This window comes from Lepidochelys kempii, chromosome 9 (assembly GCF_965140265.1).
Source record: "Lepidochelys kempii isolate rLepKem1 chromosome 9, rLepKem1.hap2, whole genome shotgun sequence".
Taxonomy (NCBI): domain Eukaryota; kingdom Metazoa; phylum Chordata; order Testudines; family Cheloniidae; genus Lepidochelys; species Lepidochelys kempii.
This window is the reverse complement of record NC_133264.1, coordinates 32,952,495-32,977,175: the sequence shown is the minus strand read 5'-3', so window position 1 is coordinate 32,977,175 and position 24,681 is coordinate 32,952,495. Positions and strand designations below refer to the sequence as shown.

The 24,681-nt window shown below is 43.8% G+C and overlaps 1 protein-coding gene across 5 annotated transcripts in view; it reads left to right on the top strand.

Moving 5' to 3' along the window:
* The window catches only part of RASA2 (RAS p21 protein activator 2), a 184,273-nt gene that overhangs the window by 78,777 nt on the left and 80,815 nt on the right, over positions 1-24,681 (top strand). For all 5 annotated transcript variants that reach the window (XM_073359814.1, XM_073359811.1, XM_073359812.1 and 2 more), the window contains one exon: positions 15,355-15,431. In XM_073359814.1, the coding sequence (XP_073215915.1) occupies positions 15,355-15,431 (77 nt within the window). The remainder of the gene's footprint in view (positions 1-15,354; positions 15,432-24,681) is intronic.

Below are 24,681 nucleotides of genomic sequence, written 5' to 3'. Positions count from 1 at the left end.
AAAAGAACCAGTTATTGACTCATTAATTTCAACATAAAAATTTGAGAACTGTTTATATTCTGCTTTGCCAAGTTTGAGCTCTAACTTTTTTTATTCTTTTAAATAACTCGTTGAGAAGTTTGTGTGCTTTCAAAAGTGGAGCGATCACTAGGCCTGTCAGCATTGTTTAGCTGCACTAGTGCAAACCCTAGTGTATATATGGTGTGCTGGTATAAACTGTGACTTGAACCAGTGCAGCGGACAGGTTTTCTATGTACAAGAGTAGAAAGGAGAGCAATTGTGCCTTACTCAAAAGCGTGAATTGGAGGAGAATTAACAGTTGGATAAATGACTAGCATGTAGTGGGTGGTGGATTCATTTTTATGTAAACTGGAATATAATATAAAGGGAAGGGAATATATGACTTGCACTGTGAATGTTGAAGGTGCACAGTGCACAACTAGACCTGGAAAAGTCTAGGAGATGATGAAACTTCCTCAAGTGAAGTATCAAATGTTTCAGGACTTTCAGTAGAATGGACTCATTGATGGGGAGCAGCTGGGTCTTCCTCTGGATGGCAGGATAGTAACAACCACTCCCACCCCAAACTGGGAAACTGAACTGCTGGGAAAGATCCCATAAAAGGCCCTGCTGGGGACAAACTAGTTTGGGTGGGAGGGGAGGAGGGAAGTAACAGAGACCAGATGCTTACTTCTCAGCACGGGGAAAGAAAAGTGGTGCCCCTGCCTTAAAGAGGGATAGGATGCTTCCTTTCTCTGTAGTTGGAAAGGGAGGAGGAGTGATGTGATGTGTAGCTGATTTGACGATTCGTCAGATGCTCAACATGGTGTCACAATTTTCATAAAGGTAACTATCATTTGCCGCCACTGTTTATCATGCTGACCAATATTTTCTCCATTTCCTCTCCATGTGTGCATGTATTGCATCCGCTTATCTGTTATAGGTAGAACAGGTAGTGCTGGTTATAATTAAGGTTGCCCAACACTTTCCATTATAAGACTGTTTTCAGTTTCCTTTAGTTGTTAGGATTGAAACTTATAGACTGAATTATTTTTTCAAAGTTTCAACTAAAATGTTTCAGCTGTTTCCAATCATGAGATTGGGGGGAAATGCTTATTTTGTCCATTTTTAAAAAAACAAACAAAAAAAAAAACCACGCTTGCAAGAGTTTCCTCAAAGCTCTAGCACCTCCATGCTTTGTACTGGGGATTTGAAATGGCAGGAGTGCGGCCCTAGCAACAGGGAAGTGCCTTTTGCCACCCCTGTAAAAGATCGGCCCTCATTTGGCCAAGTTTTGAGCCTCTGGAAATAACAGTTCACACTTGCCAAGTAGAAACTTGTTAGAGCTAAATTCTTCAAAGATCTCTTGACGTGCCCCTTCCATGGGTTGCAAGGAGTGAAACAGGACTTCCCTGTTTGTCCAAACCAATTCAGCTACTTGGTACGGTATGGGGTAGTAGGTGCTGGTTCGATTGTTTACAACGATTAAGTCCACTGATCCATTGGGGCACCATAGTCCAGGTGGCAGTGTATAGAAGTTCATAATTTGGTCATACACTGGAAGGATTTTGCCGCCTAGTGTTATATTGCAGGATTGCATACATTCCCAACAGAATACACCGTACCCCATATACATTACCCCTAAATGCCCCCCCCTTCCAATAGGCCATTGATCCTGCTCCTCCATAGTCATAGAGGGGCACATCCATATTCCTCCTCTGGATATACAACTGCTTAATGTGATGACAAGTCCAATTTACCCATTCCACCCCCCGACTTATTTCCTAGTGGCTCCCAACACGCTCCCCCTTCCTACTTACTCCCATAGGGTTCAAGGGAACCACCTTATTTGCATTTCCTTCCCATGGTATCATAGTAACAATAACACAAGAATGGTCCCCACAGGTCGGGGATGTTGTTTTCCAGGTAGATGGGTATGTTTTTGCAATTGTGGATAAATATGGGCTAGCCTCCCGATTTAATACTGAAGGCCATTGTTCTGATCAAGCATCTCTCATAATATCCATTAACATTATTAACTGAGCATTTTGAATACCTACGCACACTTCTCCCCATGTTAGTCTTCTGAAGCCATCCCCTACCCATGTCACCAGGTGCCCTGCCCAATTAGTTAACTGCAAGTTTACCTCTACTGCTGTCCTCCACCCTGTGGCAACTGCTAATAGTTGCTGTGCCATTCATTTGTTGAAATTTCACATTTTGGCTTATTAATTGTTTGGTTACCCACTCGTCCCCCAGATTCCATGTACCCAGCATGGTGTTCACCGCTTCCCACAATTCCCTTTTCCGATGACGATTCCAGGTGTGTCCCCTCACCCATCCATTGAATTGTTGTTTCAATCCTTTTATGTACATACTACAATTAGGATGAATTTGGTCCACCCACCATTCCTTGGGGTGTACCACCCATGTAATAAAGTGAAAGGACACATTAAAAAGTGCTGGCTGCACCTGCTCCCAAAATGGCTCCCATACATTTGCTCGTCGGGGAATATTCTCTGCTCCAGGCTGTGGCCACTTTAAATTTGGATTCTTCCAACTTGGCATCCATATCACCTGTAGGGTTACATTCTGTAAAATGGTTAACTCACCATACACCCAGCGTTCCAAAGGGGATTTTACACCTAATGTAATATGTACATAACAATCACACCTTTGGGGATTATCTTCCATGGAAGTACCATTGTGATTACATATGGTAACATCACACCCTAAATGTGGGGCCCTGTTTTCCCAAGAGGGTTCATTTGCTGCAGGAGACCAGAGGATTATATTCTTTGGACCCTCTGTAACAAACCACATAGCTGGGTAACTGTGTTTTCCATTATCGTTAATCATGGCAGCACCCAGGGAGTACCATGCAATATTTCCTGATAAATTTGATATTCTCCACCTGGTTGGGATTCCCCCATCTAATCCATAAATCATATACCGACACTGCCAAATTCCTGTTGGAGTATTAGTGGTACATCTTTCTATGGGGAGATTCTCATAGTCTTCATTAGCTTTATTACCACAGGTTGCATGTGTAGCCGTCCATGTGTTTCCTCCTTTTGACACTTCACATCGTGGGATCTGAATAGAATTTGTAAATGTGACAATTGTGATTAACACTAGTAATTGTTCCATCCAGGGCCAGGGAATTTTCATCCTTTTCTCCTTTTTGAATTAACCTGTAATACACACACACCAAAATTTACGCATCCCCTTTCCCAATCCCCTGTTTGTACCTTTTTATTTGCGTGCAGTGAACCCACTCCCATTCTCTGTATCCAGTAATAGCAGACTGGGCCCTAATTGGTCAAGGACAAGATAGGGTCCCTTCCATTTAGGAACTGGGAATGGATGGTGTTGACCTGGAATCTTGTACATCACTAGATCTCCCACCATGGCTAGATTACACTCCCCAGGCAGGTCATACCATGCTTTGACTCTTACTGCTCCTTGCTCATCTCGCCAGGCCACTGCCTGCTGTATGTGTTTTACATGTTCGATTAGAGTTAAAATCCATTCTTGTGTTAAGCCGTGTGTAGTGACTTCCCCAGGTACTGGAGTAAGTAGATTTCCCCACCGTTCCATGGGCCTTCCCATGAGAGCTTCATAGGGAGAAAATCCTGTGCCCTTTGATTCTCGGGCCCTTAGTCTCATTAAGACAAAGGGCAGTAACTGTGACCGGTTTTTTCCTCCCATTTCCACTCCCTTTCTTAGCTCACTTTTAATGGTGCGGTTCATGCATTCCCCCTGCGCCGCAGCCTGTGGGTGATAAGCAATATGGAACCACTGTGTGATTCCAGTGAGGGCCGATAGCTCCCCTAACAGATCTGACCGAAAAGCAGCTCCTGGGTCTGAGTCAATCACCTTTGGGATCCCCTAGCGAGTGAATACCTCATTTACCAAAAAGAAAAGGAGGACTTGTGGCACCTTAGAGACTAACCAATTTATTAGAGCATAAGCTTTCGTGAGCTACAGCTCACTTCCTCAGATGCATATCGTGGAAACTGCAGCAGGCTTTATATATACACAGAGAATATGAAACAATATTCCCACCCCACTGTCCTGGATTTGTGCTGGAAATCACTTTAGATAAGCTATTACCAGCAGGACAGTGGGGTGGGAATAGGTATTGTTTCATATTCTCTGTGTATATATAAAGCCTGCTGCAGTTTCCACGATATGCATCTGAGGAAGTGAGCTGTAGCTCACGAAAGCTTATGCTCTAATAAATTGGTTAGTCTCTAAGGTGCCACAAGTCCTCCTTTTCTTTTTGCGAATACAGACTAACACGGCTGTTACTCTGAAACCTCATTTACCAGTATTTCAGCAGTTACCTGGGCAGTTTGATACTTTGTGGGGAAAGCTTCCCCCCACTTGCTGAAAGCATCCACTACCACCAACATGAATCAGTTTTTCCTGTGATCTGGTGGAAGGGGTCCTGTGTAGTCAATTTGTATTCTTTCCCATGGTCCCCTTGGAGCTTATCTCATTAATTCTCCCCTTAGCACCTTGAGGTGGGCTGTGCGTGGCACAGTCCAAACAACGTTCCAGATGTGATTTTAAAACAGCTGCCATTCCTGGCCACCAGCACAACCTTTTTAAAATTCCCAGTTCCGCCTCAAACCTGGGGTGTCCCCCTGCCAAACTTCCGTGCACCCAGCTTAAGAAAGCCATCCGACTTCCCTGAGGGCACAACATTACTGGTCCCTCAGTTATTAAGACTCACCAAGTCCCTTCCATTAGTTCCACCTTGGGCACATGCTTGTCCCCAAGTTTCATGATGCCTTCCAGTCTCGGGTCAGATTCCTGCAGCTCTCGAATTCTCCCTCCCCGATCTGTATCCACCCCGCTTCTTGTTAACACTGCTACAGGCACACTCTCTTCTGGCTCCCAGGGCCATGGGGGTGTCTCTGTTGCAGCCCACTTAGCCTCTACATCGGCCAGATTATTTCCTTTGCTTGGGGGTCCTGTTTTCTTGTGTGTCTTTACTTTTACCACATTAATCCATGTAAAACAGTGACTGAGCTCCTCCACTCGCTTCCATCAGGTAGCATGCTTGATTGTGGAGCCGTCTCTTGCCCTGAAATGATTATCTGCCCACCATCTCAGCATTAATATGGCACCACGAAATACATAATCTGAATCTACCACCATCCAACCTTCTGGCTCAAATTTGGGATCCACTTCATTTAAAGCTGTTAGCAAGGCTGCCAGTTCTGCCTCCTGAGCTGACCTTGCTTCTAGTGAGAAACCAATGGTGCTGACTGTCTCATTGCCTCTGATTCCCACAACAGCTAAGCCTGCAGTTTTCTGTCCCCCTTGATACCTACAACTTCCATCCAAAAACCATACCAGTGTCCCCTCCTTTACCTGATTGGGGTTAGCTGCCCGAAACACCTGATGTTGGGTTTTACCTGGGCTGGCTTCACATTGGTGTGGGGTGCCAGCCAGATGTAATCCAGCTACCCAGACTATGGGTTCCTTTAACACTTCTGCTTTAATGTTTTCTGCCTATAGAACCAGCAACCGTTTGGCAATACGCTGCCCACTCACTTGTCCCTGTAAGATACTATGCATGTTTAACAGCCGCAGGGGGTCATGATGAGATTGAACTATTCCTTTCTGCATTCCCGTGAAGTATTTGAATTTCCCTACCCCCCAGTAGGAACACAACAGCACCTTTTCACACCATCCATGCTTCAGTTCCACAGCACTCAAAAGTCGAGAGGCAAAGCCACAGGTCGGTCCTTTGCTCCATACTCCTGTGTTAATGCACAACCGATGGTAGTGTCCGATACCAAAGGATACAGGTAAAAGAATTTCTCCCCATCCGGGGAGGCCAGCACTGGAGCACTGGCCAGGTTTTCCTTTAGCACTCTCACTGCCTCAGTACACTCTTCTGACCATTCCCAAGTTGAGGCTTGGGTTAGGTCAAATAGAGGCTGGGCTATTTCTGCATAATTGGCCACAAAATCCAGTTAGACCCAGAAAACTTTCCAAGCTTTTAACATCCGTAGGCAGTGGCAGGGACTGGATCAGTTGCACCCGTCCCTTATCGATTTCCCTTCCCATCTGAGACACTTGCACTCCTAAGTAGGTCACTCTTGTCTGTCCCATCTGAGCCTTTTTCCCATTGACCTTCAGTCCTGCTCTTGCCAAAGCTTGCAGGACCTGCTCTGTTAGTTCCCTGTCTTCTTCCTCTGTCCTTGACATTAGCAACAGGTTGTCTACATATTGTATGCACCTTGCTGAATCCACCCCCTCCAGAGCCTGTCTCGTGTATCTGTGAAAAATTGCAGGGGAGTCCCTATATGCCTGGGGTAGGACTGTCCAGCAGAAGTGTCTGCCCTCCTATGTGAATGCAGTTTTATACTGACACGAGGTAGCTAGTGACAGAGACCAAAACCCATTAGCTATGTCCAAAACAGTGAAAATTTGGAATTGGGATCCAATACGGGCCAACATTTCAGGGTACGCTGCCACCACTGAGGCTGGTGAATTGACCAGAGCATTTAGTGCCCTGTAATCCCCAGTCAGGGGCCGGGTACTGTTTGGCTTTCTCACTGGCCACACAGCAGCATTACAAGGGGATGCAACTGCCCTAATCAGTCCCCTCTGTTCCAGTTCCCCAATAGTTGCCCCCACGTCTGCCAACGCCTCCTGAGGAATAGGATACTGTTTCTGTGGGGGAGAGTCCCCTCCCTCCGTCAGTACCTCCATGCTGCCCCTACCACAATCCAGGTTATCCTTCGCCCACACATGGATGTGTTCCCACCCAGCCGGGGGTGGTGGGAGGGCATGTGCTGCTTTAATGGTCATAGTGGCTATCCCTATAGGAATGGTATAGCCCTGACCGTCCTGCGTTTGCCCCAGTAAACACACCCAATTGGCCAAATCCAGTACAAGTCCCAGTTTGTGTAAATCTCCTGCCCCCAACAGATGAAGCATATCATTACAACCCCACATAATCTCCCCTTCCCCCCAGATTCCTTGGTTTGTCCCCGCCTCAGCGTTAATTGTGTCTCCCCTCCCGTTGCTCCTACAATTGCCTCAGTCCCTTCTGAGGGTCTCCCCTGCCCCCATGTGGTTAAATTGATGGCTGCTCCAGTGTCTATCAAAAAATCCCTTATGGGACTCGTTTAGATTGCCCCCTGGAGTGTGGGACGACCAGATACATCACGTCCTAAACTGAGAACATGGACAGGACGCCTCCCAGGGCACCCCTGAGTTGCAGCACCCACCTCTGTCCCTCCCACTGGCTCACAGTGGGACCAGGGATCCTGGCACCGAACACATTCCTGTCTCCACGCAAAATTGTGTGTCTGGCATTTCAGGCAGTCCCAGTCCCTTGGCCTCTGGGGCCACTTTCCCCCTGATCTGGTAAGATCCTGGGTAGTCAGTTTAGCCTGCAGTCTCTGGATCTGGTGCTCTATAGCTGCATGCTCGTCCCTGACTACCCCCCTCACCCCGCCACCCAAGCCACAAACTCTCCCTCTGCCTCCTCCTCTCCAGGCTGACCCACCCCTTTCCACCTTGTATTGATCCCCTGCAGTAATAGAATGGACTGGCTCTTCCCCCTGACACATCTGCCTCCACACATCTGCCTGTTCCAGAAACTAGGGTAGCTGATTGGGAGCAAGTTCAGGATGCTGCAACCTTAAATGCCCCACGAACTGCGGATTGCTGAGCTCCAACCATTTCTCCAGCAATTCCACACCCCTACCCTGCTCCACACCCCCACCAGGTCCCGGTGCCCCTGCCTGAGGCATCACCCATGGACCGTCCAAGGGATCCACCCAGCACCGTGCCCATGCCTGTATGCGATTAAGTGTATCCTGCCCTGTTTCCCCAGGGATTCGCTTCATCTTATTCATCCCCGCAGTACAAGAGTACACCCCAAACAACTGTGTTGCCACCTGTCTGGGGATTAGAAATGGGTGTGCCACTCCTGCCACATCGATTCCCAAGATACCTCGTCCCAAAAGACTACGCCATAAGATCACCTGGTCCTCACGAGTTAGACCCTCCATCTCCCTGCCCACCTCCACTAGCCTCAGCACAAACTGATCCCAATCATTCCGGGGTACCAAATACTGCCTACAAGTACTACCTCCCGGTCCTTCAGGGACAAGGGGCGGATTTCTGCCTGTTCTACTACTTGTGGGGCATGGTCCCCCCCACCCCGCAACCGGGGCCACTATTCCTGCCTCCTCCCGGGTAGCCTCTCTCGCAGGGGCTGTAACTGTGGATCGCTGGCTTACAACGTTCACTGGCGGTGGGTACAGTGTTTTTTCAGGGTAGGGTGGTGGAGGTGTCTCCTTCAGTTCCATTAGTGCGGCGGATGGTTTGTAGTCCCCAAGTCCATTGCCCCCATGTTTACAATAATACAGTTCCTCCTAAGTCTCCTACTCTCCCCAGCAGTTCGTCCCTCTTTCTCCGGATTGCCTCACAAGACTCCTCTGTCCGTGCAGCATCCCACGCCTTCAAATCCGCTACCTGTACTGCTAACACAGATTTTTCTGTTAAAATCTGTTGCTGATTCACAATCCCCTCCAAATCCTTAATGTGCTGGAGGAGATCAGCTTCCGTTTTTACCCAGTATGCCATCCCAGCACACAAACCTTGTAATACCGTTCCCTTTTTCTCACACTCCTTTCCCTTGGGGTCTCCCAAAGCCTCTCCCATCTCCTTGTCAGTCTCATCCCAGGTGAACCCCTGCATCTGGTGTGGGCCTTGATTCTTCCTTATCCATTTGTTCAAAAAATCCATTACCCCAGCTTGCCAGAACCCGCGACTACCATCACGAGAGTTCGCCATACCCCCTCCAAGCAGCTGCGCAGACTGTTGGGGAGGGGGACTTACAGGCTGCCACTCACCTATCCAATGCGATGTACCCAAGTCTTGGCACCAAGATGTTAGAGAGCTTATTCCTTCACTCTCCCACTTCCCTGGTCCTTCTCGCATGAACAGAGAGCAACAATACCCGAAGTCCAAAGGTGCAAACAATTCGATGTTTATTGGGGTGAACTTCCAGCAAGCTTAAATCCAAATTCCTTTTTCCTTATTTTCGAATCCCAACTTACTTCCTGTTTGCCCCTAATTTATATAGTAATAATCTTAGCTGTACCTTAACCAATCATTCTACTGAAATTTAACTAACTAATCCTAACATAGTAACATGATTAGCTAACCAATTATATCCCACCACCTTAATTAGTTTACACCCAGCAAAATTAATTATACAGCAGACAGAAACAATCACAGAACCAGACAGAGGCCATGCCAATAAACAATAGCAAAGTGGGAACTATAATGACAGAAGTGAGGATTTCACAACTACATCTGTAAAGACATAAGGGTTTCCCAGCTGTGTCTATTGGTAAGTGAGTTCTTACCAGACAGAAAACTATCAACCTAAATTTCCTTTTACATCTTCTAGGTTCTTCCCTTTCTCTGGAGGTGATAGATCAGATCACCTTCCTAACAGCCCCATATTGACTAGTTTGGAATGTGTGGATGTGACCGTTCGCTTCCCAGCTTATGGTTGCCTCTGCTGCTTAGCCAAAGGCATTGGCCTAAGAACAGGGCCTCAGACTGTCACAGTGAGAGAAGGCCCTTACACAGATTTTCTTGTATACCTCTATTACTAGCTAAATGATAAACTGGTTTCAGAGTAACAGCCGTGTTAGTCTGTATTCGCAAAAAGAAAAGGAGTACTTGTGGCACCTTAGAGACTAACCAATTTATTTGAGCATGAGCTTTCATGAGCTACAGCTCACTTCATCGGATGCGTACTGTGGAAACTGCAGAAGACATTATATACACAGAGACCATGAAACAATACCTCCTCCCACCCCACTCTCCTGCTGGTAATAGCTTATCTAAAGTGATCATCAAGTTGGGCCATTTCCAGTACAAATCCAGGTTTTCTCATCCTCCGCCCCCCCCCCCCCACACAAACTCACTCTCCTGCTGGTAATAGCCCATCCAAAGTGACCACTCTCTTTAAAATGTGTATGATAATCAAGGTGGGCCATTTCCAGCACAAATCCAGGTTTTCTGACCCCCCCACCCCCCTCCAAAAACCACACACACAAACTCACTCTCCTGCTGGTCATATATCTACGTTCTTAGAGTATAGGCCTTTACAGACAGGCCTGAATATCTATATCCTAACAACCACTTCTGCAAATCAGACTCTAGCGTCTAAAGTGGGTTACCCAAAAAATGAAGGACATGCAGTTAGTCATCACCTGTGGAAAATTTTTGTTTACATGACTTGCCTAGCATCACAAAGGAATTGTGTAGCACAGGCAAGGACACAATCCAGCTCTCCAGGGCTAAATTCAGCTACCTTAACCAGGAAACAGTCCTTTCTCTTCTTGCAGTTCCCTGCCTCATTCCTTATACTCCTTCCATCCTTATCTTACACAGGTTCTGTGTGTCCTTGTACCATCTCTTGAGAGGTCGGTGTGTTCTTGTATCATCCTCTCTAGTCAGGAAGGTGCTTACTTGGTTAGCTGCTACCTAAGTGTTCCTATTCTGACAAGTTTGGTTAGTCTCTAAGGTGCCACAAGGTGCCTATTCTGACAAGGCGTACTTTGGTTCACACTGTTAGCTATGCCTAGGGATCCAGCAAGCCCTACAAAAGGCTTTTTCCATACCCTCCCTCCCCCCCGCCCCGAAAAAAAAACCACACACACACAAAACCCCGCTGAAACCAAACAGGGTAGAGGGTTGTGCGGGTTTTGGTTGTTTGGCTGATTTTTTTTTTTTCCTTCTTCCTGGCTCTGCAGAACTACATCCTAAAGTGCAGTGCCCTGTATGTTTTCTGCTGTGCTCCCCCCACCCGATATGTATGATCCGTGGGCACTCTGTCCCTTGCTGAGGCACCTTAGAATAGCAGCCCAGATTTTCCCAGGCCTTGTCTACGCAACAGGGAAAAGTCGATCTAAGCTATGCAATTTGAGTTACATGAATAGTGTAAGTCAAATTGACGTAGCTTAGATTAATTTACCGTGGGGTCCAGACTACGCGATATCCTGTTGATTCCCCTTACTCTTTTCAGTACGGTGCAGTACAGGAGTCAATGGGAGAGCGATCTGTGGTCGAATTAGCAAGTCTTCACTAGACCCATGATGGATGGATGTTTTTTATAGAATGGGTAGCTGTTTAGTGTTTATCCTGACGATTCATTATGTGGCTCATCGCCGCACATCGATCCCCCGGTAAGTGTAGACAAGCCCCCAGAATCCACAGATTGATATAGCTACACAGAATAGCTGATACAGCACAAACTCATTTTCCACTTGGTGTTGTGGCTTTTGTTTAAGCTGTTACGCTGACAAAACTGATAGTCTTTGGCTGTGTCATTGTGGATCCCACTCTAGGTGCACATGTGCCTCATGCATGCAAAACTGGATTATTATTTTTTTACTAGCAGTGTCCATCAGGGCTGCACATGTGCCCTTTGCTGCCTCAGGATCCCATTTGAGGGAGTGAATGGTGGGCTGGCCATGACCAATCCTCAGTTTCCTTATTGTCTGTGGCAGCGAGATGGATCTTGGTGAGTGTTCAACCACCTAGTTTTCAGTTCAGGTTGAACTTCAAAATATTCTGCAGATCTTCAGAACCATTTCTGATCTCTTGTTTTGAATGCCATGAGCTAATTTTTAATGGTCTGGACTGAACTTCTTTGGTCAGACCTCCCTTGTCCCCCGTCCTCCCTCTCCCCCACCATACAGGGGTTCTCAAGTAGTGGATTTGAAACCTGTGGGCTTCAAGCCCTGTCCCTTCTGCCAGGGCCTAATTCCTCTTGAAGGACGGGCAAAATAAGTGTCTATTCTGCCTGGGGGAATTGCACATTCCGAGTAGATGCCCTGTACGCTTATCCTTCTATGTGAGGATTTCCATGTGGAGGTGCAAAGCTGAAACTCCACCTTCTGGAACAGTCCATTAAGGTCTCATCAGACCTGGAGGAAACAAGCACCACAATCCTGTTAATAGACAAGCCACCATCTATTAAGCAGACTGGCAATGCCTAAGATTACTGTAAAGAAGATAGAGCCAGTGAAAGACCCGGCACTGACACCAAAATCAATCCCAGTTTTGATGTTGAAGCTATCATCTGTGTCTCTGGTTTTGAAGTCAGGCAACGAAAGGGACTCTCTGAAAGAGGCAGAAATTCAAGAAGGAGCTCAGTGTCCTCCCATAGGTGCAGACACAGCTTCTGGAGAACAGCCTTTTACGCAATGTTGGGTGGAGAGAAGAAGCAGACTGTGAGGCAGCATACTTCAACACTGGCTATCCTCACGCCATTGACCCCGGACTCCAGCAGTCCAGGTCTGTTGTCTCTGTATCAGTGCATCTCTTGTTACTCCTAGAGGTCTACTCACCAACACTGTGATGTATGTTCTAACCGTCATCTAGCAAAGAACGCCCCCCTGCCAACCAAGGTCTGTGATCAGTGTTACTGAGACATCTGCAGGTTTCTCCTACAAGCCCTAGCAACCACTGTCCCACCAAGACTGGCACTGGTCCAGCTAACAGCCTTTGAGTTATCTGTACCCATACAGTATGCCATCATGGCCCTCTTGAGAACATTGGGGCCCACCTTTTTACTAAGGAGCCAGTTTCCACCACAGAGGAAGAGCAAGAGATCTCCCTCCCAAGGGGCATTTCTGGCCAGACAACCAATGGGGGAATTTCAAGAGGAGGCAGATCCAGGGCTGAGCAACATGAGTATCCCATGTCAACATCAAAGGATCCCTCCTTCTTGACACTGGATGAAGCAGGATCCTTGGTATCCGGTAACTTCACAGTTTTGCAGAAGTGCCTTTTACGGATTCCCTAGACTCTGCCGATGGAGATTTCAGAAGTCTCACAAGCTGACACCCTGTCAGTTTGTGGTCCAGCCAGGATTACCCTCCCCATTAACAGAGGACTACTAGCCCCCCTGAAGCCCTGGGGCAGACACCAGCCACCAATGGCAGAACATGTAGAGGTGCCTGGTACCCCATTCAGGATTTGAGTACTTGTGCAGTCACATAAACCTAGACTTGTTAGTTGTGTTGAATAAGAAAAGTAGAGAGAACAAAAATACCCTGAGGATGAAGACCCCAAATGCCTCTTCCTGTTCGGGAGGAAGTTGTACTCTTCAGAGTCACTATATCTGTGCATGGCTGACTGCCAGGCCTTTCTGACCAAGTATAACTTTCTAATGTGAGGCAGGATGATAGCCTTCCTCACAAAGATCCCTCGTGACAGTAGAGAAGAGCTTGACCACCAGCTGATCTTCCTTAATTATGCTGTTAAGATGGCTTTGTAAGCAGTGATGGATGCCTAGGACATCAGATCAGGTCTTTTGGCTACCGTAGCTACCATGCACAGAGTATCATGGCTCTAAGCTCCATTGGGCCATGCCTAAAGAGATGCAGGTTATAATTGAGGACTTGCTTTTCTTTGGCAATGCACACTGGTCTTTTCACACATCTGTGAATTTGACAAGATTGAGACCCATGTTGAACCCCGTCTAGAGAACACCAGCTTCAAAAGGTGCCGTGCCCTATTCCACCAGGTCTAGTCTTTTGTGACAGCCTGGCCTTTTGATATACCAGATAGCTCATTGCAGAGCATTTTAAAGTTGATCACGCGGTGAATTTCCATCTCCTGTCAAGTGGGCAAGCCTCTCCCTTCAAATGGCCAGGCACACTCTACCAGGATACAGATGGCATTGTCTGCCTGCATCCAAACCATTCAAATCTCCAAGATCTGCAAGGCAGCTATGTGAAGCAGCCCTCTAACTTTTTTTTGTTAAAATATTTTATGCACTTCACATGGTAGCCAGGTTCAGAAGAGCAATATTTCAGTCTGCTTAAATGACACAGCTGAAACTCCTTGTTACCACTGTCCAATGAGGATACTGCTTGTGCGTTTCCTACCATGGGATCCACACTGACACATACATGAAAAAGAGAAAATAGTTACAAAAACTGGGTCATGAAGCTGTTACAGTCAGTGTGAATTCCATGATCTGTCCTCTATCACCATTATTTGGAGGCTTTAGCAACATGGGGTTTGACTTGTGAGGGAACTGACAGTAGGTCATGGCTGCCCTGCCCTTTAAGATCTCATGTGAGAGCACAAAGAGGCATAGGGCATGTGTGTAGCCCTGATAGACACTGCTAGTAAAAAGGAAAAAAGTCCGAACTTGTGTATGAGGTGTATACGCCCCTACAGTGGAATCCACACTAACTACAACATTTTAGAAGAACTGCAGTTACTGTAGAATAAGTAGCCAGTCTGTTTTTGTATCCAGGTCAAATGAGTGTTATCACAGATGTAGGCAGGAAGAGCCCAAAGATGTATGTATGTTAATTTTGCAGTATTGTCCCAAAGTTGGTTAGATACATTATCACTTACAGAGGGTATGGGAAAAATGGTTAACTCTTTGTCCTCATAAAGATGTAATTGAAACAATTGCTGTTTTATTTATGTATGAATGAGATTCTACATTAAGTACACTTATTTGGGCGACTACTGCACAAAGTCTATTAACAAGTAACTCCCCACAATAATTTTCAAAATCTGTTTGAAATGATGTCTTTCATTGTATCAAACAGCATATAAATATTTTGAGTATTGTTTTATAAACCTTTGCTGTCGCTAATGAATGATTCAGTCTAACATAACAGTTTTGTGCAGAGATGTATCATAGAAATAAGTAAAGTTCACTCTCACTGCTCTTCACTACTTTCTATACTCCATCATTCAGATCAAACAGATAACGAGAAGAGGTCACTTCCTCAATCTGGAAAGCACTTAGCACATTGCTAGTGTTGTGCATGTAATAAACAGTAACAACTTGTTTCTCAGTTAAGTAACTCATAAATATTTCTGGCAGCCTCTCATCCTCCAAAGCCTGGTTAGAACAGGCAACAAGGAAGGTTCTAGAGTCCCATATTGCTGGGTATAGTAGTGTTTGGTCATATATTCATATCAAGGCTTGCTTGTCTCTTTTTTGCTAGCTCAGTGAGAGCAGGATGGGGCCCTAAATTACTAGTTACCTCTAGCAAGATTAATAATGGGTTTCATTAAAGTCAGTGGGAGCAGGGGTGAGCTCTTTACCTAGAAATATTCCACTTAGCATTAGTATGCTGTTGATTACCTCCGTTTTCTGCCAGCATGTCTGGTTTTTTTTAAATGAGTAAGTTCTATATCTTATATGGGGGATAAATTATATTTTAAAAGTATGTGTGAGTTACTTTCCTATGTGCTGTTACTACTTTTGAAATAAAGGATTTCAAAAATATTTACATATGGTATTTTTATTTTTTGCAGGGAAAAGTTCACCTTGAATTAAAACTGAATGAACTGATAACAGATAATGGATCTGTGTGCCAGCAACTAGTAGTAAAGTAAGAATATTTATGAATCATTAAAAGGAGCTTGATTTTACTGTTAAAAGAACCAGTAAGGCTGTGTTGTAATGTTATACACAATGCAGCACCAAAACTTTTTTTAAATGCCTTTGTGTTCGAATTTGCCTAATTGTAGGGGACATATGTACACTAGAGAGACTTCACAAGTTTTTCAGCACTGCAAGCAGATTTTTAAAGCTACATGAGTGCCATCTGTGTCAGGAGCCCTAATGTAAGCTGCGCGTTGGTGTCTAAGCACAGTGTCTTCTAATCCTGCTCAAAGCAGGTCTGGTTGACAAGGCTAAAAGTGCCACTGGCAGCCAGAGCTAGGACTTCAAACATTGCTACCATTGGCAGAGCTGAACTGATGATGGCATTGGTGGGAACTTCCCCAAATTTCCCTACTGTACATGTAGTCTATTTTGGGTACACAGCAAACCAACAAAAAAAGCTTGCAAAAGCAAGTCTCAGCCTGGGTCAATTGACTAGGGCTTGTGGGGCAAAGAATAGCAGTGTAGGTGTTCGGACTTAGGCTGGATCTCGGCTCTGAAACGAGGGTCTCGGTGCCCAAACATCTAACTTGCTATTTTTAACCTCGCAGCTCAAGCCCCAGTCAGTTGCCTTGGACGCTTTGAGACTGTGTGGATTTACCTTCAGTTATCTGGGAGGCTCAGCTTTGGTTTAATTTCAGAATTATTTTATCCTGGCCCAGCATGTCCTTAAGCAGGAGACTACTTAGGTGGGAATAGATATTTGATTTTCATAGATTTTTCTGCTTAGCTGTAACTACTGTTACAATTTACAGTAGTGCTGCTTCCTCCGTCTCTTGCCTCTCCCAACAGAATGAAAAGTAAAACTTGGAATATTGAGTACACAAATACATATTTTAAAAGTTAAAATAAAAACATTAATTGAAGCTTTAATTGACAGTGCTGTAGTATATAGCCATGCCAGACGGATTGGGGCAGTAGATGAAAATGGGAGCAAGATTGGCAGCAAATTTTAGACTTAAATAAGGTAGTGGGCAGGGGGGAGGTGTCTTGTACATCTATTAGATACTTTTGAAATGGCTGTGACCTGACCATCAACCAGTTGGATAAGGGTACAGAGACTTCAGTTTAACTTCAGGTTGTCATAGTGACATGAAACCGAATACAGCTTGATATCTCTTGTATAAGTGCTTTTCCCTTGTAGATCTCAGTACTTTACAAAGGAGACTGCAGGTAAGTATAATCTCCAGAAGGGGAAACTGGCATAAAAAGAAGTGAGTTGGCCAAGGACACGCAGAAACTCAGTGGTGAAGTTAAATAGAATCCAGGTCTCCTGACGTGTGGTCCAGTGACCTAACTGCTAGATCCTGCTGTCTCCAGATGTCTTTCAATATTCTATACAAAATACTATAAATTAAAGAATGCTAATATTGCAATGTCAGGTACTCAAGTTGGAAATGCCAGATTTAGGGTTGCCTTAATCTGGCTCCCTTCAGTATGTATGCATTATGCTGTTCTTGCTCAGCATCATAGTAGGTTTCATTAGAGCCAGGGATAGAACCCAGCTATCTCAGGTCCCAGTTTAGTGTCTTAAACACAAGAGAACCTCTTTTCCCTACTGGCAACCCTCCGCCTCATTCACTGTGCATGTTATGCAAAATCAGAAATGTTATGCGATCCTGTAACTAAAGAATGTGGTGGTGTTTAGATACATGCGGTGGGGCTGAATTAAGGTTGCACATATACTCATAATACTGGATTTTCCTAGCTTTTGATTGCAACTTTGACTTTGCAACTTTAGTGTTCTTGGGACCTAATATTTTTCTATGTAATCGCCTAGATTTTTAAAGGAGCGAACTGAAAAAACAAATTTCATCATGTGGAACCACATTAACCCTTGATGTGTCACTAGCAAGTTTGGAACCCAGCACCTTTAAATACACCATGCATACGTCTACCATATGAGCTAAAGGAGTAACTGGCAGCAGAGAACTATTAGTCTCTGTTGGGACCAGCCACTAGTCCCACCAGGCACTACTTTTTTGCAAGTAGCTTAAATAGCTACTTGCTAAGTACCAAGAGAGTGTTGAAGATGGGGAGTGCTGGCTTTGTCTTGCTCTGCAGAGCAGTGTGGTCCAGTGTTTAGTTAGGTAGCACAGCAAGGACATAAATTTGGTACACACATTCTGAATGGCAGTGTGGCTGGGATGGGCTATGCTCAAGCTCTGTTAGAAGTAACTTTGTACAACATCCATTACCTTACTTGTAGAATAAAGAATAGCTATCTCTCTCTTAAGGGCTGGTCTACACTGGGAATTTACATCAGCATAGCTACATCTCTCAGGGGTGTGAAAAATCAAGTGTTTCAGTGTAGATATACCCTAACATAAGGGTTTAAGACCTTGCTTAATTGTAACAGCTGTGAAGTGCACAGAATTAACGCTAGTTGGTATAAGAACAGAGGCTAGGATTCATGATGGTTTCCTGGCTCCCAACTCAGTGAACCTTTGACTTGAAGGGAAGAATAGCAGTGACTGACGTTTCATCTCCCCACCTAGAGCTCTAACTCCGTCATGTAGAGTTGTAGTGGGGCTGGAGCATGCTCAGGGGAATTGGCATGTTCTGAAATTTTAGCAATAGGTCTCTAACGAACAATGAGCATATGCAGATTGCCATTTCCAGAGACATAACTACCAAATTTGGATGGATTGTCATGTAGCAAAAAATACCTTTGTCTATATGCTAAACTTACATTTCTGCTCCAAAGCACAGAGGTACTGTAGTTCTTCAGAGAAATTGATGGAAATTTTAATATAGATAAAAATAGCTTTGTAAGACCGAATTCTTCAAAATAGATGAACGGTTTTCACTGAAATCTTTAGAAAAGAAAGCTTTGCAGAGAGCTAAGCATGGGGCAGAGAGGAAACATGAAAAACTTCCACCAAACAGTTTAGCAAAGTTTATAAGCATTTGAAAAATGCTTAATGGGAAGTATTAAGCAGTCTTATCTCGAGCTGTCACTATTGGGTCTGCTTATAATAATGCTAAGTAATTTAGAAAACATATTTGCAAAGAACACCACAGTGCACAGTTTAAAGGTGTTTCTCTTACAAAGGACCAAAATTCAATATGCATCTGGTGGTTGTTTCCCAGTTCATTATTTCCTCCCCAGCTCTGCTCTACTGCTTTTTGAATACACATTCAGTATAGTCAGCTATAACCCAGGTTTCTGCAGATAAAGCTGTGCAAAAAATAGTATTTTGGCTCTTTTGTTAAAATCAAGATTGCTTGGAGTTGAGGGTCTACCTCAAAACCAAAAGATCCTAGTGAAGAAATATCTTCATGAAAATAGCAACTCTTTTGTCTTTTACCTTGCTTTCCTTTTGTCTTTTGGAGGTGTAGCAGGCTATCAATCCTTCTGTTGGCTTCTGGGAGCCAGTTTGACTTTGGGAAGGATGGGGGAGGTACAAGATCAGTCACCTTTAAACACTTTTTTGGGAAGTAGATTTGTGTCAAAGTACTCCTGTGACTCTTCTCTTCTCCCTCTATCCTTAGTAGGTTTCAAGGGAGTAGGAAGCCTACTTCTGCATTTCAATCCTTCAGTACTGCAGGAGGAGGAACGGAATTCTTTCCCTCTGTCCATTGCTAGATCTTTCCACTTAATCCTTTTAGTGGCTGAAAGTTGGTGGCACTTTGGTTTTGGTATGAACACTTCCCTTGTCTCTGAATTCAGACTTATCAAGTGCTGAATATGTAGTATGTTTGTGTGTGTGTCCAGATATGGAACTTCTAAAAGATGGAATCTTGACATTTTGAATATCCTTGTTCTTTCAGATTTCAAATCTTAACACTTTTTAGATTTCCACTTTATTTAACTATTGGATGTGGAAAGTGCAGGATGCTTTCTGGGATTTGAGCTCTTTTGGATATTGTCACTTGACTCAATTCATTGTAGATGCTCTTGTTTTGTTTAATTTGCATAAAGGAGCTGTGATATCCTGTGAATACACAAATAATAAATTCATAATGCTAACCAACTACGTAAAATTGTGGAAGTAGGCTACTGTGTGTTTGCACTGACTTTTTGTATATCTTGCTATCCTGTTATGCATACCATTTAGAAGTAGGCACTGGGCTTGGGACATGTAAGTGGTCAGAGGTGTGTTCAGGAATTTAAATTTAACCCTTTTTTGGGGGAGAGGGCACAGAAGCTCACTGCCTCCCCCCAGCCCCAGGAGGAGCTCAATCTTCCCTTGCTCCACCCAGCCCTGGAGAGGAGCTTTATCTTCCCTGCCTCCGTGGCCCCGGTGCTGGAGAAGTTCTGTGCGTCTGAGTAAGCCTTTTAAAACTGGGAGCTGTAGTTGTAAGTCACATTCTTGTTCTAGTTATATGCTCTCTCTGAAATTGCATATAAGACTGCCTGCCTTTCGTGCAGGAGAGCAGGTGAAGAGACCGAGAATTGTGGAAGGAGGGGCAGTCTCCATACAGATCAGGTGGAAGGCCTGATATGGAGAAGCCTGCAGAGAGCAAGATCTGGATGGAGGGAAAGCCTCTGCAGGAAGGACTGTGGAGACAAGAACTAAGACACAATTATTTGCTTTTTTTAATTCTTGGTTTCTAATATAATAAAGAACAAAAGAAGTGGTACTATGCAATCTGAATTTGGCTGACCAGTTCAGTTGGTACAGAAGCTGGAAAAGGAATCTAGCTGACTCTTCCATTACACTGTTGATAGGAGCAAAATTAGTAACCAATTATTTTTGTCCCAAAAGTAGGCACTGCAGCTTGCTTTAACTGCATATGCTCATAAGTTAAACACACTGGCTGACTGTCTGATCAGTGTTGTACATATTCCAATAGGGGGACACTGAAAAAGAGGGGAGCAAGACATCTGCATATGAGGGAGAACTAGAACAGCTTCCCCCACATGGATTCAGCAAAAAGCAAAAGCTGAACGTTAGGAAATTCCAAACATTTTGTAGTTTCTCTCCAACCCTAACTTTGCACAGTCAGTTTTTGCACTTAGAGTGCATGGATATACAAATTAACAGTACTTAACTATTTTAAGATGTTTTTACACTTAAAATTGTGTTTTTATTTTGACTTTATGCTGGGGGGGAAAAGTTGCTTTAGAAAGTTACTGTTGCAGAGTGCAATTGTCAATAGGAAGTGGGTTATTGCACTGTACCTTCTTTTTGGATGTCTTTGAGAGAGAGAGGGAAATGATCTAAAGGAAATTAGGGTTCTCTCGTGGTTGCTGTAGTCATCCAGTGACTGATGTGGTAGAAACTTGTGCATTAAGCAGTTCAGTGTTACGTCAGCATTTTTTTTGCCTTCATCTGAGATTATGAAATGAGGGGTGGGGAAGTTTTTTTACCTTTTAAAACTTGACACATTTGTTAATGCTCTGCCAAAACTGATGGCAAATGCATTTGTATGTTCTATGCATAATATATATTTTTATATACTAAACATACACCTATATATCTACACATAAAACAATAATTGATTCTCCAAGATTGGAGAATTTCTGGAAGAGCCTAGAAGATGACCTTTTTATTTATTTGTGTGGAGGCCCTTTAGGTTTGTCTTACTTTAAAGGGATACAATCAACTTGAAAATCTCATGTAACAAAGGCAGAAATTCACATGTTCAACTATCTTATTACTGTAACTGAAAAATTAAAGGGCGATTTTTGAAGTTTGTTTACTTTGTGCATTTTCACAACATTCTGTATGTAGTCATTAGTACTGTTTTTGTTCTTGGTTTATGGCCTCCACTGGGACTGGTTCTGGCCAAAAAACAAAACAAAAAACAAAAAAATCCTTTATTTTTTAAAAATTGACAGTTTCCTTAACTTGCAGAACATATGAAGTTTGAGACCATAGTAAGCAGCTTATAAAAAGACAGCAGTGGGAAACGTCACTCCTATCCATAGACATAGTTCTAGCTAAAATGTAACAGGAGACTTTGGCCCTTAATTTTTTGAAGTAACTACAAAATTCTTGTACGTGAAGAGGAATGATGTGCTTTTCCCAGCTTTTCATGCCTATGAATATGAACTATGTCAATTTATCATTAGATGCCTGTCTGTCTTTTTTTGTTTTGTTAGGAAGATGCATGTAATAACTTGGGGAAGGAGGAGGTAGCTTGGCCAATTGGTGGTCAAGATGTAGTTTGAAGATGCTCTGGCATAATTAGCAGTGGTACAGGTAATTCCCCTCCTAACCACTAACTAGTTAGGGGTATCTAAAATTAGCCGGGAAGGGGCAAAATTTGGGTCATGGGCTTAATGGCCTTGGGTGAATGCAGGGATGATAGACGATGCCTAAAAATGACTTTCATCAAAAACCTTCTGACAAACTTTCAATTGTAGTTTTCATTTTTATGTTTTGAATGAATGTTCCCTTCACAGTTAAATGGGCTCAAAATATTCTCAAGTGAAAGGTGGCTTATCCTTTGTAAAGGGTCCTCAGAAATTTAAAGTTTGGGAGAGAAGTGGGCTTTAAGTCCAAAAGACTGGTCCTGGATATCGAGTCCCAATTACTCTGTCAGGCTTAATGTTTTGAGTGCTTACAAAATTCAGCCTTAAAGATCAAACACTTGAAAAATTTGCCTCTTTTGGGAATTCTGTTGTAAAAAGTTATTTCAAAAACATCTTTGCTGTTCACAACTTTCTCACAAACAGCTAATCCTTGTTTACCCTTTCTGGCACCAAATTGATCGAGGGTATGGGTGAGTGAGTACAAGAGCAGTTCTAGATTTGCAGGCTTTCAGAACATGGAAATTTAAATATCAAGGCAGAAATAAGTTGTTACGTTCCAGGGTTCAATCCAGACCAGTGAGGAGTTGTCACCACCTCCCCCGCAACCTTAGGTGCCTCACAATGCTTTGCTGTTGTCACTTTCAACTTGGGCCACTCTCAGATAGCCAGAGAGCAATATGTAGGTCACAACCTGAGTGCCTGTGTATAGCTGCAGCCCTGGTCTACCAGCTCTGACCCCAGCAACCTGTCAGCAACACTCCGGCTTTCGCCAGCCTTGGTTACTATTTTCTGGGTGAACCGAACACACTCCCAGTCACAAATTTTTCCCAAAACATGTGTTTTGCACTGTCCAGCCCTCTCCTGGATAGTTCAGATATTGTAGGTCCGTTGCCTCTGTGGGGGGTCAATAGCCAAACAGCCTGCTACTTTAGATGGAGCTATCAAACAGCTCAGCTTAAACACAATGCTGAATTTAGTTTTGAATTAAAAAATAAAACAAGTGTATTTAACTGCAGAGTATTTTAAGTGAGTACAAGTGTAAAGTATTAGTCAGAAATCGTTATAAGGAAAATAAAAGAAAAGGAGTACTTGTGGCACCTTAGAGACTAACCAATTTATTTGAGCATGAGCTTTCGTGAGTTACAGCTCGCTCATGCTCAAATAAATTGGTTAGTCTCTAAGGTGCCACAAGTACTCCTTTTCTTTTTGCGAATACAGACTAACACGGCTGTTACTCTGAAAGGAAAATAAAGATACCCTTTCTAGTAGCAAAAACTAGACTTGGTTCAAGGTAAAATCCTTACCACATGTTCCCAGCATTGCTGACCAAATTTTCATATTAGGATCCCTCCCAAAGTCAAAGGACTGGTTTCTTTGTCATTTTAGGTGAAAGAGGGGAGAAGAGGAAATATAACCTGGGGTGTTTTTGCCCTTCACTTTTATAGTTCAATCATTTTTTAAAATGCATTTTCCTGAAGATTATCCCCAGATTAAGTTCCTTCCTGTTGCGAGGACATAGACATGGAGTCTAGTATTGAAAGATGTTCTAGGTTGTTGCTTGCTAAAATGCAGATCGATCAATTCCTTTCCCCCTTTGTTGCCAAAGAATGGCCACTTGATGGGTGATTACCAGTCAGTTTTAACACCTGGCTAGAGGTGTCAGCTTATCCTTTGTCTCTGAGAAACCAATTTGCCCCCTCTTGCTGACCCAAGGACCCTGTTTACTACTTATATGTAAATAGAGGTGTAAACACATCTCTTTGTTTAGGATAGACCTGTTTAACAACTTCTACCTAGTTAGGCCTGTGTGGGTTTGAACATGTGCTAGCAGCGTCATCCAGAGGGAATTCATAACTTTACATTTAATATTGCTGCATAAATTTCACCGAGATATTACTGACGTGTGAGTGAGAAGTTTTCAAATGACACTTCACAAGACCTATTTTGTACAAAGATTATTACAATAGTGATAGTAGGATGTGAATGCAGAGGTGCAATTGGTCACCTAAGTGTTGGTTAAATATGAAGCATTTGTAAAAGGGAGACTTTAGTCTCTGTTTCTGTGTAATTTCTGTTTCTCCTGAACATTCCAACTTCTTATCCAGTCTCTTCAACATGTTTGCCAAATTTCAGTCCATTTGGTTTGAGGACACACTCTACTTATGATTCAGCTGCATTTACATTTTCCTTAGCTTGCATGTGCTTCATCCTGGATATCGTGATCCGCAATGTCCAAAAGGGGCACAACTGCCACAGTGATGCATAGATCAAGGCCCAGCTATGTTTGATCTAATCTAATTGCTTTGGAAATTGGGCCAAAGGCCTGTAATGGTCAACAGAAATTGACTGAGAGCCAGTGGAAGAACTTGAGCAGAGGCCTGATAGGCTTATGGCAGCCAAGACCATGGTGGAAGCAGACATCCATGTTCGGTACCAGCTACAATCTGTGCATTATCGTCATGTTCAATTTAAGACAGTGACTTATCACTTGTCACTTGCATGCTGGATTATTATGATTGACCCATGTGGGAGGAAGGGATGAAGTTTCCTACGGAGCTAGAAGTGAAAAGGCAGTTTTAGACACTGAAGCTATCTGGTTATCCAATGTGTAGCACAATGAACGTTGATTCTGATTGAGGCCTTTTGGACACCAACTTAATAAATGTCTTTAACTGCTACAATCAAAGAAGGGAATAGGAGGGGCTGAAGGATGGATATACAGGTAGGCAGAATACCACTGTGTGGACATTTGAAGTAATTAAACTCAGGCAGTTCCCACAGCTTACTATAGAAGGGTTTCATGCACTCCCATCTGTAGAAAGGGGTGAGGTCAAGACCAGTGGAGTGTCTGGCATCAACACTCCTCCAGACTAGCACCTCTAGGACTTTGCCTGCAGGGGTGGTGGGAAGTTGCATAATTCACCACAGATATAGCTCAATCAGTGGCAGCAACTAAAATGATAAATAATGTAGAAAGGGAACAAACATTTCA